The sequence below is a fragment of the Acomys russatus genome, chromosome 2 (assembly GCF_903995435.1).
Source record: "Acomys russatus chromosome 2, mAcoRus1.1, whole genome shotgun sequence".
Classification (NCBI taxonomy): Eukaryota; Metazoa; Chordata; class Mammalia; order Rodentia; family Muridae; genus Acomys; species Acomys russatus.
This window is the reverse complement of record NC_067138.1, coordinates 71200394-71215631: the sequence shown is the minus strand read 5'-3', so window position 1 is coordinate 71215631 and position 15238 is coordinate 71200394. Positions and strand designations below refer to the sequence as shown.

General features: G+C 52.0%; 1 protein-coding gene across 1 annotated transcript in view; it reads right to left on the bottom strand.

Annotated features, from left to right (window-relative positions):
• The window catches only part of Col27a1 (collagen type XXVII alpha 1 chain), a 114952-nt gene that overhangs the window by 48212 nt on the left and 51502 nt on the right, over positions 1 to 15238 (bottom strand). Inside the window, 8 exon segments of the mRNA XM_051163061.1 lie at positions 1129 to 1182; positions 1314 to 1367; positions 4525 to 4578; positions 5214 to 5267; positions 6629 to 6682; positions 8985 to 9029; positions 9518 to 9571; positions 14378 to 14422. Coding sequence (XP_051019018.1) covers positions 1129 to 1182; positions 1314 to 1367; positions 4525 to 4578; positions 5214 to 5267; positions 6629 to 6682; positions 8985 to 9029; positions 9518 to 9571; positions 14378 to 14422 — 414 coding nt within the window.

The window sequence follows — 15238 nt, the reverse complement described above, 5'->3', positions numbered from 1 at the left end:
ATGGGACCTCAGGCTGCAGCTCAAAGACAGACTTGGGTGTGAGCTCTGATGTCTATTTCCCAGAAGGCATTAGCCCTAGTGTGCCTCAGTTTCCCTAGAGTGAATCCTCAATGACAGGCTTCAGCTAAGATCTAGAGGGCAGGGGTGACATCTTGTTTTAAAGATGCCATGCCACCACCCTGCACACAGCATTCGGGAAGGCACAGTGTCCTGATGAATGAATGAAGGAGTGAGTGAGTGACCCAGAGCTTGGCTCTGTAATGGTTTTCCTTGGCAGCTACACAAGCACAGACAGAGGCTTGGGCTGCAATTGTCTCTCCCTTCCATTCCCATTCCTGGCCATGACTCTTCAGCCGCCCTCTGAAGGTCACAACAGCCTCCAGCCTGATCTTTCTGGCAGCCTGGGCCCAACCACAGGCCCCTCAAAGAAATCCCTGTGGTAAGGATCTCCAATTTCCAAGAAAGCAGCCCCATGCAGTGGTTCTAGAGCCAGCACTGGGACACCGCCAGACCCACACTCAACTCCGAAAAAGAATCGCGTCAGCAAAGGTTCGCTCATTCTCCCAGGGATGTATACCATGATGCCAAGCAAGGCTCAGGGATGCATGTGAGAGCAAAAGCCAAGCTACCCGTAGAAGGCCCAGTAGGCCTGAGGCCACCTTATTCCCACCAGGTGCAGGTGAACTCTGCTGACATACTGGCTAGGTAAGGCATGGCATTCCCATGATGCCTAGTGACTCTCGGAAGCAAAGGTGAGACTAGCACAGGATCTGAGCATGAACTCTGGGCTGAGACACACCTGGGTTCTAGTCAAGGCCCTGCCTGCTATTATCACAGGGCCCAGCAGTCATTTCCCTCCCTAGGTCTCCAAGGACTCACAAGAAGGGTGCGCCATTTCCTACCCTCTCATATTGACACTGATAAACTGTGGTCTGTGGAAGGAGGTTAGTTGTCCCACCAGATCAGAGAAGAATCACAGGTAGGATAGTAATGAAACAGATCCTCTGGTGACAAACCTGACGTGGCCCCGCCCCCAGTCAAGGGTTTGGTACTCTGGACAGAGGCAGCTAGGTGCTGGGACAGGCTATTGAAGACAAAGAGGGACAGGAGGGGACAGGGCCATCTTACCTCAGGCCCCAGCTGTCCAGGGGGTCCAGGCAGGCCTCGGGCTCCAGGTTTACCCTGGGAGAAGAGAACAGAGAGGGTCTCAGAGAAAGCACCTCCACGTCAGGTTGGCAGGACTCCTGAGCATGGCAGCTGCCTTGGGCCTTGGGGTTTCTTCAGCCAAGGACCTTAGGTGGGAGAGGACTTACCTTCATGCCTTCAGGGCCGTTGTCCCCTGGGGGGCCAATGTCTCCTGGGAAACCCTGTGGGAAAGCAGAGAGCCAGGTCACCTCAGCTGGTTGATAGGTGGTCAGAACAGCTCCCTCATTCACCCATTGTTGCTCACCCCTGCCACTGTAGTCATGTGAACTGAGGTAGGTCAGATGTGACCTATGTCTTTAATCTTAGCACAGAAGGAGGCAAAGACAGGAAGGTGAAGATTCCAAGGTCATCCTTAGCTATGTATCAAATTCAAAGACAGCCTGTGCTGCTTGAGACTTGTTGAGAGAGAGATGGGGAGCAGTGATACAGAAGACCATTCAAGGACAGCATGAAGGCTGTCACCACATGGTCATCAGGCTCAAGGAATGGGGTCCCAGATTCCTTATCCATGAGACAAATTCACCCTTTAGGCCATGGCTTGCCACATTGGCTGTGCAGAGGTAATGGCTAATGCCCTTTACCATGGCTTCTTTTATCAGAAGCTAGAATTCTTAAGATCCCCGCCCAGAGTGCCGGACTCTGCAACACACTCCCATCTTGGCCTTTGAGGGGCCTATCTCCATGGGTGACTATGTTGTAGACAGTTCAAGTCTTGGGCAGAGAGGCCTCCTTCCCCTGTGTACTCTGGTGCCTCTGCTGGGGACTCCTTTTCCCACTCCAGAGGCTTGTTTCTACCATAGCTGCTAGCCAAAGGCAGAGTGTCCTTTGGTCAAGCTGTCTCTAGTGTGCCAGTTTCCATAAGCCAGTATGGAAAACATCCCTCTCCTTGTTTTATGTGAAAAAGTTCTTTTTTTCTTTTTTCCAGGCTGGCCTTGAACTCACAGTGATCCGCCTGCCTTTGCCTCCCAAGTGCTGGGATTAAAGACGTGTGCCACCACACGTGGCATGAAATAATTCTTAACCCAGCCTAGAAACCCATTATCTTAGGGCAGCTTTCCATGACTCTCTGTGACTAAAACGTTCTCTCCCCCTTTGTCTTCTTAGGTTGGTTTCGCTTGTTTCCTTCTTTTAACCTTATACTACTAATTTCCATTAAATCCTTTTGGTCCCCCCACCCCCAGCAAAATTACAAATGATGCTGAATTTTTAAAAAATTTATTTAGATAGGCTTAGTATGTGGCCCAGGCTAGCTCAGAACTTGCTGTGTAGACCAGGCTGGTCTTGAACTCACAGACATCTATCTCCTGCCTCCTGAGTGCTGAGATTAAATGTGTATGCCACCACACTAGGCATACAGCCCTGAATTTGGAGCTGGCACATTGAAGCTGAGGTTTTTTCAAAATGGGACCCAAATCCTGTCATGTTACTCACTCCCTCTGTGAGGGGCAGGTTACTTAGCCTCTCTGGGCTTTGCCTAGATCAAACACCTCACTGGGCAGTGCTAAGGTTGAAATGAATGATGGGTGCTGAGTGCTTAGGTTGGCACCTAACAGTGAGTACTTGATACAAACTTTCATCCACAAAAATTGGTCCCTTGTGTTGGGAAATTGCCCCTGCCTGCGGAGGTGGGGGGGGGGTGCCCACCTCCTCTGGGGACACAGCAGTCAGGGTCCTGATTTAGTTTTGGTGTTGAATAAAGGAGGCCGCTCAGTCGGGGGCTGTGAGCATGGGCTCCCTCCCTGGTCCTGACGGCTAGATGCTAGCCATTAAAGACACCAGCACACTCATGGCTTCCGTATTCCACCAGTCAGAGTCACTCCTGGCTATAGAGTCAGCCAATCAAAGCAGCACAAAGATAGGTCAGGCAGACCCCAGAGGAACCCTGGGAGCCAGAAGCAAGCTAAACTGCTACTGAACATCGACCCTGAGGAGGTCCCTTCTGGGCTTCCAGCCTTGTTTTTCCCATCCACAAACAGAGGCAATGTCATCGCCCCCACCCCTGCCCCCACCGCACACTATGATATGGCAAGTTTTCACTCTCTCCCAGTTCCTGGCCCAGGAAGAGCCCCATCCATCCATCAGTCCAGATTCAGGAATGTGCTTCCCTCCTTCTCTATCCAGGCTGCTGGGAAATCCAGACTCAGGAGTCTTTTTCCACAGCAAGCAACAGAGGAAGGAGAAGCCAAGTTCATTTGTCTAAAGATAGGGTGGTGCCCTGGCCAAAGGCAACACAGCGGAGAGTCAGGCTGTGGCTTTTAGGAAGCACGCCCTCATCCATTGGGGGAAGGCTATGAGTGATCTTTGGAAAGCCCGGGGGAGAGCCGGTAGGGTAGGGCCAGGCTCTTCCCTTGGCTGCAGGAATGTCATGGAGGAACATGGCTCTGAGGCCAGGGAGTTCTGGGCGAGGGCTGGGAAGCCCCTGGCTGGGGATTGGCTGGCAATAAGCCTGAGGTGGACAGAAAAGCTGGTTGGAATAAGCTAGTGTCCTGTTGCTAGAGGGGACCAGGTTAGCGGGGCCAGAGTGAGCGCCCATTTGGCGTCTAGCCTTGAGACGTTCATCATTATGTGTATAGGCAGCTGCCAGGTGTTCGCCAGGCTCCCCGCTGCTCAGCTGCCATCACCACCTTTCTTTGCCTCACATTCTCCAACTGACCTAGACTCAGCAGCTCTCTTTCCTTCCCACCATGTCTAGGAGCACTGAGCCCCCAAGGAGTGGTCAGGGCAAGAAAGGTTCAGGGGGGTCCCCCTGAAAGTAGACCTGCAGCTCCCAAAGGAGATGGACAGTAGCCCTAGAGGGAGGGCTTTTGGAGAAGTGTCAGGCTGGCCACACTGGAGAAAGAGTCTGAGAGGATTTTGGGGAGCTCCTGGGTGAGGCGAGACAAGCTGAGGAGAAAAGGGGATCCGAGAGTACTGGCCTGTGAGTTTCTCCTCTTTTTCCTCCTGTTTTTTTTTGTTTGTTTGTTTTGTTTTTGTTTTTGTTTTTTGTTTGTTTGTTTGTTTGTTTGTTTTGAGATAGTCTAGCTACAAAGCCTAAGCTGACCTTCTCTCAATCACCCTCCTGCCTATACCCCGGCTGAGTGTTGGAATTCTACTGTACACCATGGAACCCATTTGTAGCCTTGGCCTTTTCTCTCAATTTATGTGTGATCCATAGCAACTCCTTCACTATCTCTGGGCACAACACTAAGTCTGATGGGAATACACACACACACACACACACACACACACACAGAGAGAGAGAGAGAGAGAGAGAGAGAGAGAGAGAGAGAGAGAGAGAGAGAGAGAGAGAGAGAGAGAGAGAGAAAGAGAATCACATACCTCGGGACCAGGAGGTCCAGGAAACCCAAGTGAGCCTTTGTCTCCAGCTTTACCCTATGGAAGACATAGGATCATTACACAGACCAGATGAGCACCGGTCCTTCCACCAATATCCTGTCCTCAACGGGAGGTAGTTAGAAAGTTCTGGAACTACATGAGTGAAATCTGCCTGGTTGGCTAAAAAGAAGCAGTTACTGCAACGTTCTCTGTTATGTGTACGAGCCAGGAGACCCAGGTAAGCCATTTCAGCCTTCAGGATCTAAACTTCTGCATCACAACATGGAAGCAGCCATCACTGCCCACCATCTGCCCCTTGAGTGTGGGCAGCATGAATTCAAAGAAAATGACAAAGAAAAAAAAATTGAGGCACATTCTAATACTCAGTGCCATGACATCAGTAGTATCCATGGGCATGCAGAATCTGGTTCCAATTAGAGTCCATTGGTGTGCAGGGCCTGGGGCCTATCTAGGACCCAACATGACCCCTGCCCCCCCTCCGCCCCCCGCCAAGTTTCAGAAATTCTATCTAGGAAATTGGCCAGTGGCCATGTGTGCCTCAGGCTGCTTAGTAAGACAAAGGGAAGTTTTGGATGTGGGTGCAATCCCAGCCATGGTCCATAAGAAGATGGAGGGTATTGGCCTCAATATCCCAAAGCTGCAGCCAGGTGCAGGGCTGAGGAAGAACTTACCAGAGGCCCTGGCTTCCCCCGGGCACCAGGGAACCCGGGCAATCCCTGACTCCCCTGTGGGGGAGAAAAAAAGCAAATGACGTTATCAGAGAATAGCCATGCCAAGAGCAACCGGAGAATCCCTGTGCCAGCCGGGGCCTAGAAAGCAGATCTTCAGAAAGGATGAAGGCCTCCCTCCCTTCCCTGCTTCGGGCTTGGGCTGAGCTCACACTTGTCTGCGCCCCCAAGGCCTGGGTCTCAGGGTTGAGAGCTGCTCTGGCCTACCCCATACTAGTTCCACAGTGCCCTTCAGACCACATGAGACCAGAGCCTAAAGGAAGAGCTGCCAGGCCTGTATGTTATAACACAAACATGGACACTGGGTCACGACAGGCCAGCTGGGAGGAAGGGAAGGGGAACTGGTCAACATTTGGGCCTGGTGGGCTGGCCGGGAGAGGGCCAGATGTGGCCACATGGTGTAACCCAAGCAGAGGAGCCATTCTCATCAGGCCACAGCAGACCTCTAGAGATCAAGGGCACCGTAGTTCATCCCTTGTTCCTTCTGTCAGCACAGCTAGTCCCTTCCTCCTTCCTTTCTTCCCTCTGGCCAACTTGTCCTGAATTTTCACTGTTGAGTACAGGACTGGAGCAAAGCTATCAGGGCAGTCTAAGGCCCTGTTCCTCATGGAATTCAATTTGCAGGAGGCTAAGGCCAAGTCCCCAAACTAAGGCGACAAAGAGTATTGTGAGTGAGAGACACACATCTGCCTGGACATCAGAGGCCACTTTCTGACGAAAGTAGAAAGACAATGGCATGTGGGCAGGGTGGTGAGGAGGCCAGGGCCTCTGAAAGAGAAGTGGTGTGTGGGCTGGAGAGATGGCTCAGAAGTTAAGAGCACTACCTACTCTTTCAGAGGTCCTCAGTTCAATTCCCAGCAACCACATGGTGGCTCACAATCATCTATAATGAGATTTGGTGCCCTCTTCCGGCCTCCAGGTATAAAGCAGTCATATACATTAAATATCTAAATAACTAAATAAATGAGAAGTGGTGCATTCAGAGAGCCTAAGGGTCCCAGGAGAGTTTAGTGGGCCCACAACACAGCCAAGGAGGGAAAAGCAGGAGAGTGCAGGAGGGACCCAGAGACTAGGATTCGGTGGCACTGGGCAGAGCACAAGGCCTTGTCCCTAAGAACACCTGAGAACCATTGACAGTGTCTGAACAGAACAAAGACATGCCCTCAAAAGGGACAATTTTGGGGTAGTAAGGAAAGACAGACTGAGCTAGGTGGCAGGGCCTGGACAGGAGTTCAGAGGCCATTCTGCAGTCCAGGGAGCAGCCAGGAGTAGGTAGCTGAGAAATGCCGCCTGACAATGGGCCCTGAACTGGAAGAATGAGGAGGAAGGTGGAGCTGGAGGCATCAGATAAAGCTTACCTTGTCTCCTTGGAAACCGGGATCTCCCGACACACCTGGCACCCCTTGTTCGCCCTGAGTACACACCAGCAAAGAGATTATAAGGAGGGGTGGGCGTGCAACCTGCAAGCTTTCCCCAAACAGCAGACCCTGTGGAGCCTTGTGGAGGCTGTTCTTGTGACCAGCAGCAAGCAGCCTTGGCTCTAAAGGGATCAAGGGCCCATCCCCTAAGTGCCCAGGCCAGATGGGAAGGCACCACCCCTTAGGGCTGGAACCATCTGGAAGGCCTTCCCAGTAGCCTACTAGCTCTGGTCACTGAGACCTTATGAAGCCCCAGCAGTGGGAAAAAGTAATAATCTCAGAAAACCAAGGTGCTAGGTAGCAAAGGCTGTGACATGGCACACAACTATACCATCAGAACAAAACAAAACAAAACAAAACAAAAAAACAGAATTAAAAAAATTTAATTAATTGCTTTTTCTTTTTTTCTATTTGAAAAGTCTTGTACACGGTCATAGAGTTTGGGAAGGTATTCTCTCTGTGTCATGTGCAAGGAAGGGCTGAAAATACTAAAATATGAGAAAAGGGAAGCTTAAAACCAGGCTAGGGAACCAGGCTGGAGAGGCAGGCTGAGCAGGAGCCACTCCAGGCTGTGGCTTGCCTGGCTTAGGGCCAGGTGGGGTCATGGAAGGTCAGAATGAGCAGGAGAGCAGAGGGATGAATGATGGCTCCATGGTCCTGGGAGGGCTAGAGGCAGCATTTACAGGGCCACCAGAGCACAAGCTGGAGACGCTGGCCCAGCCAGGGGGCTGGACAGCTTCCTCGAATGCCTTCCTTCTCCCTCAGTTTGTGCCCCAGCTAAACATTGTAAGTGCCTCTGGTGGCCTCATCAGCTGCTGTGACAAGGATGAGATGGCACCAGGTTCCTTCCCATGTTTCCCAGCACAGCAAACTGGCAGCCAGCCCTGAACAACAGCCTGTCCAAAGCCCTCGGCCACAACTTCATCTAGCCCGTTTGCTTGCTCCTTGGCCAAGGATGTCAGTTATTCCACAGAGCTGATGTCTCAAGCCTCAGAGCAGACAGGTGTCAGGACACTCTCATCACTCACAGAAGCCCTTCATCTCCAGAGAGGGCTAGAAGGAAAGTCAGTACCAGGTCACTACCTGGGAGAGCCACAACAGAGGCTTACACACAATGGGAGAAAACAGAGGTAGCAACAGGTAGAGAAAGAGCTGAAGTTAGCACCCCATCTTCCAGGCAGCCCGAGGGGAGCTGAATAAAACCATCTGGCTCTACCATTCTGGGGGGAGGGGACTGAAAAATTCCATTCCTTAAGAGCCCAGGGACTTGGATTAGCTCTGTCCATAGGGCACAGACTTTGATTTGATCTATATTTATCCTTCTTTGGGACTCTGTTTGCACTGCAGTCACTTGTAGGTTCTAGAGCAAGTGACTTCCCAGAACCTTATGACTTCCATTCTGTTCAGTGGTGGATCTCTCTGGGGACCCAGGTCTTGAGTCTTGAGGGGACTCAAGAGGACACAAAGACCCAGCCATCTGAGGCAGCTGCAGGAGCCTGGGTGGGGAGGGGCTGAGCAGTGAGTCCATAGGGCGCTGCCCCTAAACATGCCACCCTCTTTGGCATTCCAGGTTCATATAGAAACTGGTGGGAAAGAAGAGATGTCTGTAAAACATAGAGCACTCCTATGTCTTCTAGTTATCTGCCATTCTGATGCTGTGTGATCCAGGCTAGGTCCTACCCATCTCTGGGCCTTGGGACTCGCCTCTCCGTTGCAACAGGGTTTGGCGCAGGGCCGAGAAAACCAAAGTTCGGTGGCAGGACTGTTCAGCACAGGCCTAGGAATGGCCTTCCCAGTGGCAGTGGAGAAACAGGTGGTACGAGGAGGCTGGCCCGGGTTCCTATAGTGCTTCAGCCTGGGTGCTGTCCAGGGCTGGGACCCTCAGAGCCACATGAGGATCGGATCCCAATAGTTATGCTGGCTGGTCCTATGATTCTCCACACTCCATGCACTGAGGCTGTGACCCCTACCTGCCTTGCTGCGTGCTCTGCATTTGAGATTCAGAGATTGGCCTTGACTTATCCTAGACCGTTTACTCCGGAGGCCCTCCTCTCCTATCTGTCTCAATCATCAATCCCTCCACCACCCCCACCCCCACCCCCCCCCCCCCCGCCGCCTCCTACAGCTGTCCACTTGAGTCCCACACACCAGGAAACCAGTGGTAGGTACAGAGGACTGAGGAGGGAAGACACAGTTCGAGGCAGAGGAGCCAAGCAGTGAGGTAAGGGGTGGGGAGCAAGGGGGCGCAGGGAGGGACTCGGATAACCCACGGGCATTAAGGGACAGTTCCGATCACCTTATCACCTTTCAGTCCGGGCTCCCCCACGCCGCCCATCAGTCCCTGCAAGACAGGCCAAGGCCACAGAAATCAGGAACTGACGTGTTTCAAGACCCCACCGCAGGGCTCTGTTCTTATGAGCAAAGGGGGCAGTGATGGCCACTTTACAGGGCAAAGGGTTGTGTGAGGAGCTGAGAGAAGCTGCAATGACCCTCGTCCCTTAATCAGTCTCAGGGACTGGTGGTGAGAGCAAGGGCTGTCCTTGGCAAGTCTCTCCCACTTGTGGGGACCAAGCTTACCACTTGCCACGAGAGTTTCTGCATCCCAAGCCATGAGTCCCACATCCCAGAACCACACTGGCCTCCCTCTCAGCTTGTGGACTTGGTGTCCAATAAAGATGTTTGGCCTAAATGACACACAGATGCTGGCCAGCTCTTGGACCAAAGAACTGAGCTCCTGGCCAGCCTCTCCCATCTTCCCTCCTAGTGGCTTCCTTCTGGGGTGCCCAGTTGGGGTGGGGTCTGAACTTAGGTAGCCCTCACTTAACTTACCTTCATGCCTTTGGGTCCTGGGTAGCCAATTGAACCCAATGCTCCCATGTCACCCTGGGGAGAGACAGAGAGGAAGACATCATGAGAGGTGGCCCTGGGCACAGACCTAGGAGGGAGGATTCCCAAGATCCCACTCCACACCCTTGGGCTGAGCTTGGAATTAGAAGTATTCTGCATTGCTCGATTCCACTGGAGCCAGAGCCAGCTACAATCCCTGGCCTTGGCTATGTCTCAGCAGCCATCCCACCCCTCCCAGAATTTCTCCTGAGAGATCAAGAGCTCTATGCACTACATAAAGGACTCTCAACTTCTTCAGACTTTGGTCTCCTCTGCAAAATGGGGAAAGGAGTCTTTGCTCTGGGGCTGCTATAAGTTGATTCTTTGGGATGAAAGATGAGGAATGCTTCCTGCTCCCCAGGGCAGCTGATTAGCTCCTTGCAGGGCAGCAGTGACAGGAGACATTCTGGGTGCTCTATACTGTCTATGTTCCCCAAGTTGCTAAGATAGGCTTTTGGGCAGCAGGTTGGGGATCCAGCTTTGGCTTGGAACAACAGGACTCCTGGGCCTGGGAGGTCTAGTGACCACAAGGGTGTTCTCCACAGGTGCTCCTGGTGGCTGAAGGGACATTTCATAAGCCAGTCAGCTTGTCCCTCTGCCATTTACCTATCATGGGACAGGGAGGGTAGCAACACCTTGTGCCCCAGCACTGTTCCAAGGAGTAGCCAAGTTAGCAAGTGAGAGGATGGGATGATATCTGGGGCAGTGTGGGTCCTTACAATGTAAAAAAGGTTACTCTGCTTTCATTGCAAATTCTGCGTTTAGTGCCCATCAAGGAACTGGTCCATCAAGAAATACCACCTCAGTCTAACAATGATGGTCAAGACCCAATAAGACCACTGCAAGGCACTGAGTGAGAGTCTTCCAATCTCCCCTACTCAGAGGCCACTATCTGTCTCACCACCAGCCTGAGGCCAGGTCCCTGGCTAGAGGACCCTCCCTCCATGACACATGCCAGTATCCAGCATGATGATGGTGCCACGTCATAAGATGTGTGCCTTAGACATGCTTAATGAATGACCTACAAAGACCCTCAGTCTTGCTTAAAACCCCACCAGGGAGCTAGCCTTGAAGAAAATCGAGCCTCTTGGGGCCTCCAATAAGGGACAGGAAAATAACCTGGGGGCTCTGATCTTGTAGAAGAGCAGCACAGCCTAGCTAGCCTGTACCCCCCCCCCCACAAACACACACACTGTCTCTGTGCAGCACAAAGGTAGCAATGAAGAGTCAGGGTAAGAGCTTGTGGGACATATACAGGCTGAGCCCTGGCTTATGGGCTGTGTAACCTCAGGTAGGTGTCTTGCTCACTCGGAGCCTGTTTTCTTCCCTACTAAGGTACTAAAGAGCTCCCTCTCCAGGGCTGTTGTGTCCATTCAATTCTATCAGGGTCAAGCATACAGGGCCTGGTTAACACCATAACCAGGTCCCTGACTGGCTCTCTACACAGAGGATAGCCCCTAATCCTTCGATGACAGCAGAGTTTCACATTGTGGGTTTAGGGCCAGACCACAAGATCTTTTGTTCCCATTCAACACAGAAGCCAAAAGTATTGCGTCTTTCCAAAGAGAAGACTCAAAAGAGATTTTTGTAGAGTAGGTTCTGAAGTGAGCAGTCTCCCTGCATGCCAGCCATGAGCTTTGATGACACCGAGAGGGCTACTTTTAGTCCTCTCACCTTGGGGCTGGCAGGAAGATATTGGTGGCATGTGGGAAACTGGGGACATTCAGATATGGGTTATAAGCAGGATACCCCCACTCCTTAGAGGGTGAGCCAGGGCATGGCATGGCTTCCGGGGCTCTAGCACTGCAGGCATCCCACATGCACAGAGCACAAAAGTACTTAGAGAGAGGTAGTTTGGTCTTCTTTCCACCCCACCCCACCTCACCCTTTTCTGCCTGGACACATGGAAACCTGGGACAGAGACAGGTGCGGGCTGCAAAAGAGCTCCTTCAGCTGACTCCACAGAGGGTCAAGTATATCTTGGTTTCTCCAGCAAAATGACCATCAAGGCATGGACACCCTCCCCTTCGGCTGAGCACCATACATTCTAGAAAGCCACAGGTGACTCGGTCCCACTTCCTCCTGGGCACCACAGGGCAGAGTCCTTTTCTTTTCCTCTCCCCTGGGGGAAGTTCCTTGGGCTCAGAAGTTTCCACTCACAGAGCCCCAAGACAAGAGAGGGCACACACTCTCAGCTTAGTGGTGACTTGGTGGGCTCAGGTCCAGCTCAGCGACCCCCCTCCCCCACCTAAAGGTGCTAGGGTGAAGCAATTTTATTCTGGCAGAGAAGGGAATCTGAAAGTAAAGAGAGGCTGGCAGTGGCCAAAGAAAGACAAGGGGCTGGGAGGCTGGAGGGAAGAGGTGCTCTTTGGAAACCTAGTAGGGTGGGCCTGAGAGCTGCAGGCATGCCCAGAGCTTGGCCCAGAAGGAGGCAGGAAAGGGCCCTGGAATGGAATCTGGGGATTAAGGCCCTCCCCTCCCCTGCTTTGTGTGTAACCTTAACCTGGGGTCTGTTTTCCCGCCTTCCAAAGAGACGCTGTGAGTAGCAGCAGCACCAGGCCAGAACAGAAAGAGAGGGACATTTCAATGCCAGGTAAATAGAATAATGTCCTAGCACAGACATGTCCTAAATATCACATCACATCCAAATCTACCTGGGTGACTGGCATTTTGTCTGGGTTGTCCCAAGGCTGGAAGGAATCTGCCAAGTATCGGGAGGAGCAGGGACAGAGGCAGCATCGCCTGGGTCCACAGAATCTGTTCATTCATCCAAACAGAACAATGCCAAATGGGAACAGGTGCCAAAGATGACTGTCAGGATGTGTGTACATCCCCTTGGAAAAGTTGACCAGTAGTGTTCACACTGAAGGAGTTTGAAAAGATCAGGTAATGGACATTTGATCCCAGGAACAGTCTCTCCCAGTGGCAGTGAGGGTAACCTGGGACCAATACTGGAAAATGAGGGCTCTGCTTGGATGGATCAGGGAAGGAGGAAGTCTCTAGCACCCAAGGTGTTCACATTGCATCATGATGACCCTATGCTAGAGGTGATCCCTTCAGGGCTTAGAAAAAATAGATACTAAGACTTCCAGCTGGTTCTCAGACTCTCCTGGCACACACTGCCAGAGAAAGTACTCAGCAAAATTCTGTTGAATGAACATAAGAGATGAGTGTCTGAGTTAATACTCTCCCATCCCCAGCCAAGGCAGACATCACTGTCAACTGCAGCATCTTCAGCCAAGGAGGGTATTACTAGCTAACGCTAGCATCTCCAGCCAAGGCAGACATCACTAGTCAACCGTAACACCCTCTCCCACTAAGTGCCAATGTGCAGTGCTACTAGACATGTAACAGGAAAAAAATAGAAATAGCTATTATGATGATTAGTACTTCTTGAAGCCTTTCTATGTTCCAAACACTGCTGAGGTGTTAAGCTACTTCAATTATCACATCAATCTCGCAAAGCAAGTATTACCGTAATGTCCATTGTATAGGTGAAGAAAATGAAGGACAGGATGGCAAGAAATGTATCCAGGACTGGGATTATATGAGTCAGTGAAGTAGGACTTGGACCCAGGAGGTTGGGCTATAGGGCCTAGACTAGATGGCGAGCATCTGTGGTCCCAGAATAAACGAGGACAATGAACCCATGTAACAGAGGGTTCCTGAGCTTCATAGAGGTGAGGCTTTAACTGAGCTTGACCTGATCCACATCCTCCCACCTGGATGAGCAAGAGAGATGCTTCTGGGGTACCCTGGGCCCTCTTCTAAGGATGCACTGCCTTGGTGAGTGGGGTATTTCCCACTCATCTGAACACCATCTGCAGCCTCCATCTGAAGAGAATGTCTCAGCACAGTCGCTGGAAGAGCAAAATGAGCCCTCCTGTCTGGGGATCCACCTTACACCTCCAACAACACCCCAGATTTCTTAGGGTCAGAGCCCAAGAGCACATCCTAGGGGGTGTGTCTAGGGTCCCCTGCAGGCTCTGGACTTTCACTAGCCCTTGGAGCTGAGTCCAAGGTCAATATTAGCTCTGAAGGTCCAGCCACTGGTGAGTCAGGCCCTTACGCTGACTGACTAACAGAGCCACCTGCCAAAGCCTTTTCAGTCCAGAACAATCAGAGGCCCTCCTGTCCCCTCCAGCTCCCCAGCCTCTTAGGCCTGGGCATCTCGGCAGGTAATGGCAGTGATGATAATGAAACAGTTCACTGACTTGGTCCTTACAGAGTGCTGGAGCTGGCCACACTGTACCCACAAGAGGACTCTGCTCCATCTCCACTTCACAGATGAGAACTCTAAAGCATAGAGAGGCTAAGTGACATGGCTCAGGTCACATGACAGGGATGTGACAGAGCTGAGACCTGAACTGGGTACTCTGGCTCCAAAGCCACTGCTTTAAGGAAAAGAGTGAAGAAGGCTGCCTGCCCATCATGGTCTAGAGTCTTGCTTCCTGCTAACCACAGTCTGCCTCTGGGCATGAGCCTTTTCCCAGTTGAATTGCTGGATATCACACTGACCCACCTGCCTGTAAAGCCATGGACAGGCAGTGAGCCTAAGAATGGTTGGCCGCATCTTCATCTAGTCAACAGTGAAGCAGGCCCCAAGAAGGAAGCTACCTGCAGCCATAGCAGGGTTTTTGGCTTTGCTCCTTCCTCTATTGCCTTGCTCCCTCTCCTCCTCACCCCTCTGGGGACTTGATGGCAGACCCCTTCTGACTTCCCCTGTAGGTCCCCTTGGCTGCTCCTCACACCCTGGGCTACCCCACCTCTGCCCAACTTGGGCCTAGGCATATGTGTACTTACAATGAGGCCGAGGACTCCTGGTGGCCCTGGAAGGCCAATTTCTCCCTGGAAATACAGAAACCAAGGTAGTTACTGCTCTGTCTTTCTCCATACCATAACCCCTCCCCACCCCACCCCACCCCGACACAGTTGTTGGGTGGGGCCACTGGGAGCAGACTTGCCCCCTCTTCCTACCACAGTCCCTAAGTGCTCTTCTATGCTTTGAAGAATATTCCCCCTCTACCATCTACCCCATGTGGAACTTCCAAGCCCAGCATCTTCCAGACTCCAGGCATGAAGGACACACCCACAGGTGGGACTGGACCCAACCATAAGCAGCCGGAGGTGTTTTTCTTTCTTGGCAAGAACACTGGGATTTCAGTGGTGAATGATTCACTCAAGATCAGAGGCAAGCAATGAGGAAAGTGCTCAGAGGTCCTATTAACATTTAGGCTCTCCAGGTCCCCCCATTGCTGGGGCTTCCAAGATGCCAGATAGAGCTCTTGCCTGGAACCAGAGGATGGGGCAATATGGGGCTGACCCTCCAACTCCAGTCCTCCCAAGCTTTATAAATTGACCACACTGGGTTGGGGCTGGGGCAGGGGGGACAACCATCAGGGGAAGAGCCTGGCTTAAGTTTAAAACAGACAGTAACGAATAAAAACTTGTGGCTCCATCAACTGATGAGCAGAAATCCCAGCCTCCCCTCAGGGCTGTCCTTGTAGATACAACTGTGGAGCAGCCCCGAAGGGAAATGATTTGCCATGGTCCCTCCTGATGTCAAGGTCAGGAAATCATTCTATTCCTCCAGACCCTAGGAAGAAAGATGTCTCTTCCAAACCAAGAAAACTTCCAGAAGGGCCACATTCTTCTGTGATGTGA